Source organism: Rhinichthys klamathensis, unplaced genomic scaffold, assembly GCF_029890125.1.
Source record: "Rhinichthys klamathensis goyatoka isolate OS25496 unplaced genomic scaffold, OSU_Roscu_1.1 h1tg000303l_1, whole genome shotgun sequence".
NCBI lineage: Eukaryota > Metazoa > Chordata > Actinopteri > Cypriniformes > Leuciscidae > Rhinichthys > Rhinichthys klamathensis.
This window is the reverse complement of record NW_026606822.1, coordinates 2,859,503-2,864,374: the sequence shown is the minus strand read 5'-3', so window position 1 is coordinate 2,864,374 and position 4,872 is coordinate 2,859,503. Positions and strand designations below refer to the sequence as shown.

General features: G+C 42.4%; 1 protein-coding gene across 1 annotated transcript; it reads right to left on the bottom strand.

Annotated features, from left to right (window-relative positions):
• Positions 1–376: 376 nt before the first annotated feature.
• abraa (actin binding Rho activating protein a) lies at positions 377–4,015 on the bottom strand. Its single transcript, XM_056270559.1, has 2 exons — positions 3,335–4,015; positions 377–819 (listed from the first exon to the last, which is right to left on the bottom strand). The coding sequence occupies exons 1-2, from the start codon at positions 3,935–3,937 to the stop codon at positions 382–384; spliced, it is 1,041 nt and encodes a 346-aa protein (XP_056126534.1). The 5' UTR covers positions 3,938–4,015; the 3' UTR covers positions 377–381.
• Between the last annotated feature and the right edge of the window lie 857 nt (positions 4,016–4,872).

The window sequence follows — 4,872 nt, the reverse complement described above, 5'->3', positions numbered from 1 at the left end:
TCATGCACCAAAAGATCTCGGAGAGTTCATCAGATTTCTGGAACGTTCTCAAGGCTCTGCAATTTCACCCTGCTTAATAAAATTATTAATAGTGTAAGAGAGACTAATTTGAAACTAGATAGCTTCTTAAGTAGTTCAACTACACTCAAGCTATCCTTTTGAAAGTAGTTTTTATCTGGTGCAAACAAAAAAAATTGCATCAAAACAATCTTTGTTTGAATTTGCGCAGCTTTTGCAATGCGTAAAAAAAACGGCAATGTACATTTTGGCATGCTACAGCATTACTTGTTTTTAGTGGAAAAGCTACAGTATTTTGAAAAGAATTGAGCTGGGGAAAAAATCAGTTACTATTAGTTAGTTACTCCCCAACTTTCCAGAACATTAAACCAGTAACGTGATTATAACATCATCATCCTGGCCCTTCCAGAGCATCTCGCCCTCAAAGTCCACCATCTTGTGTTTGCGACAGCGCAACAAAATTCCCACGACTTTATCAGAGATTTTAACGTATCGGTCAAACAGGCGGCCGAAGGAGATGCAGCGAAGTCCCTCCTCATCGCTTTGGCCCATGTCGCGAATGATAAAGCACATCTCATCCATCTCCCGATAGATGTGTTTCTGGGCTCGATCGGCACGCTGGGCTGTCTTGGATCCCTCTTTGGGCCGGCCGTATCCTGTGTCGCCCTTGTGGAGTCGAATAGCCATGGCATGCTCAAAGTCAAACTCTTCGCTGAAAGGGTTGAGCTTCTGACCCTCAATGTGTTCTTTAGCGAACTGCTGCCACCGGCTCTTCAGGTCATTCATCGTGGTTATTTTAATCTGAAAGGGCCAGAAATGGCAATGTTATTTAGAAACGCATAGTCAATGGTATGTTTTAAAGAATTATATACAAAAAAGAGAGGTGCTGCAAAATAAAATGGATGAGTTTGGATAATAAATGTCAATACTGAAAATGAAATGATAAAAAAAAGATGCAAATCTTTAATAATCTTTACTAATTTGCCTTGGATTTTTACGGCGTCCCTAAAAGGACATAGTTATGGAAATAAATATGAGATGGAAGGGAAAAATATGTCAATGCGTTTGCATTCTCTCACAAATGTTTTGCGTTCCCCGAGAAATGTTGTGTTCGCTCGCAAAACTTTTCATTTCACAAAGTTTCTCATGGGAACGAAAATGTTTTGTGAGCGAACGCAGAGATTATTTCAAGTTATTAATTTAAAGCAGAATTCCAAGGACAAACTTTTTTCATTATATTAATGTGCACAATAAGATCAGTAATGTTTCTGTGAGACGGAGCGGAACACGGACGAGCAAAGTATACTTGGGGTTTCAGGTGAGCGCCTAAACGGTAACATACACAAACATATGCCAAAATGTCCGTCTTGGCGAATATTTACATAAAGACAGTCAGTTATGTATTCTTAAGTGAATAAACATTTGACAAATAAATCGGTTGTGTGCCATTATATTACATCAATGCATTCAGTCTAACAGCCTGATGCAAAAACCTGCTGCTGTCTGTGTCAATAATGTTAAACAAAAGACAATTTCACTTGACTGAATACCTTTAGTAGTAATAATAATTATCAATGTATAATTAATTCATACAGTGAAGACTATGCAGTTGTAACCCCTCCACCCGGGTCCCACTCGACCCGCTCCGAGCGGGCCTCAAACCCAGGTCTCCGGCATGAGAGTCAGGCGCTCTAACAAGGAGGCTAAAGACTGCAGCCTCTAGCATCTGTCATCGCTAGAGAGCCTTTTGAGATCAGAGGAGTGAGGTTTACTCGCACAGCAACTACTAGCTGGCCTCCGTTACACTCACCCCCCTAAACCTCACTCCCATCCGGGTCACGGCACCAATGTAACCCCTCCACTCGGGTCCTTCTCACCCCCCTCTGAGCGGGTCTCCGGCGTGAGAGTCAGGCGCTCTAACAAGGAGGCTAAAGACTGCAGCCTCTATCATCTGTCGCATCTGGGGCGGCAGTGGCTCAGTGGTTCATGTAGGTTGTCTACAAACCAGAAGGTTGGTGGTTCAATCCCCGGTTCCACCTGACCAAGTGTCGAGGTGTCCATGAGCAAGACACCTAACCCCAGCTGCTCCCGACGAGCTGGATGGCGCCTTGCATGGCAGACACCGCCGTCGGTGAGTGAATGAGTGAGTGAATGGGTGAATGTGAGGCAAAATGTAAAGCGCTTTGGTGGCCATTGGGTCTATGAAAGCGCTATATAAATGCAGTCCATTTAGAGAGCCTTTTTAGATCAGAGGAGTGAGGTTTACTCGCACAGCAACTACTAGCTGGCCTCCGTTACACAGTGTTTTAAAGATTATCTCAGGGTTTAATGACTATTTTGACAACTGATTGTTTAATACAGAAAAGAATAGAAAAGTCTATATATTGTTCCAGTCTGGATATTCTCAACATATTAAAATTGGAAAGATTGCGATTCATATCGTGATTGTTTGTCATAAGAACGTGAAATGAAATTTTGGGAAGATCGGCCACCCCTAGTACATGCTGATTTCTTGTTGACTGTAAAACGCATCTGTTGACAATAATATATTATTCAGGTCTTGTGTGAGGTGTAGACACCTGGCTTGTCACCAGACAGTCACATAACACTACTGTGTGACATGCCTGAGCATTACTGCTAAATATTTGCCATGATATCTCCAAGGGCCACTTATTTCACAAGGGCGCCATTTGACCCGGTGCAAATGCGTCTTGTGAAACGCGAGATGGTGAATCAAATACCAGGGTGACACAGCTGTGATGGATCTCACTCATCAAGTTGAGGGAGAGCATGCTGCTTTTTGAAGGTCAGATGTAAATGATCCATCACTGTTTTTATTTACATATATTCCATTGCAGCAAAACATATCTGAGTTTATGATGGAACATTGTGCTGCTATGACGGTGTATATAGTCTGTGACTATTATTTACAGGCTGAATCTATAATGCCGAGTTAACTTGAATTGTTTTGATTAATGTCCCTGTTTGTTTCTTCAATTAATTATCATCAGCTATATCTTATTTAGTTCCTGATTATCCCCTGCATATAGTCTCTGTTCAGTTTAGTCATTGTCGATTATTGTTTGTGTTTATGTTTGTGTTTCCATTGTATTTCTGATTAAAGATTATTCTAGTTCATTCTCTTCGTCGTGCGATTTTTACAGCCACTGTTACACGTAGATATGTAAAATATCAATGTGAATCAAAAGTTATTTGCACTAAAGCTAAAATTGTGGGCGGGGTTATAGTGGTTATTTGCTTCTAACTGCCAAAACATACGCCATAATCATAGCTTGATTCACACAGATAAACCTACCTTGTGTCTGGTGACATGTTTCTTTGGTTCATTCTCATTCTGATCACTGGTGTCGCTCAGAGACGCTTCCTCCCCAAGACCACTGTCCTCTGCATCTAAACTGCTACTTCGGGATCCCACTGTCTTTTCCTCTTTCTGTCCGAGTGCCTTCGCAAAGGTTCCAGCTTTCCAACCACAGTATCGTCTCCTGGTGGGAGATTCGTTGCCAAGGAAGTTTTTGGTGTCCTCTGAGGTCAGCTGATTGGTGTTGATCTTGTCTTTGATGATGCTCACTTGGTCTTTTCCGTATTCGTTACATTTTGGTGTGATGGCTTTAGTCACGGATACAGTCTTGATCTGGTCATCCGCACAGTCTTCGCTGTTCACCGACACCACACGAGGAGTGACCAAGAGTTTCATCTCACTCTTCTCCTTCTGCTTTTCTTTCTCGTCCTCGATGATAGTGTCAGGCATCCAGCCGCTTGGGATCGTGTCTTGCTGGTCGGTGTGTTTATTCGCCCAGCTTTGCCAGCTTTTGGCAAGGCTGTTCACCGCCGAAGCCACCTTGATCTTTCTGACGGCTCTGCTTAAAGGCTGGTTTGGTTGAACGGCAGCCGTACTCATGGTTCTTCTTCTTGTGTTTACTGGTTTGGTAAGCTGTCGAGGTTGAAATCTCCGGGTTTATAATCCTTTTGGGCTCTACTGGTGGTCACCAGTCTTTTATATGAATGGGAAGAGGAAGTGTCCTCTGAGGTGGGTGGTGTGACATGCACACGGTGATCACCGTGACCCTAAACAGGCTAATGGAATTTCCCCAGAGGAATAACAGGTGGCCACGTTATGACCAACCAAAAACACTTCTGTCCAACTGTGCAACCATGCAAAAATCACTGACATCCCACCTGACAGTGTCTCTTGTTTTAGATGCACCCATGACCTCATCAAACACTAAAACTGCTCAAAGACACATAAAGATCCTGATGAAACGGCTACAAATGCATGCTCTTCTCCACTGCCATGGCATATTTTTGTACAACGTGCCAGCACTCAGTGTGATGATCTATTTTTGCAGACCGGGTGTTGAATTGTGCATGTGCGCGCTTCTGTTGATTGATACACAGGCCTGTTCTTAAACCGCAAGCCAAGCTATTTAAAGCAGGAGTCGTGCTGAGGGAAAACTTAGGATGAGCCTTGGATTTGCACATCCTCTGTTTCATTTATGCTGCTTCTCTGATAAAATGGTGATTAGGAGTATAAATCTGCTAGACATTTTCATAAGGTTAACCATTAAACAACTAGATTACTGCTGAACTACAGAAATAATGTGTAACGCAGTGGTTCATAACTGGTGTGCTCCAACTCAAAAAATGGGCAGCAGATCTGTTCTGATTAGGTCACGAAGAGCTCATTTTACATAATAACACGCAACTGGCCATATAATCATAGTTATGGTAAAATAGACAGGTTTTCCAATTGTTAAAACGGGTGGAGAAACACTTCCCATATAAAATGCATTTAATCAAACTTCATATTTTGCAGCAAATTCAACTGTTACTTGG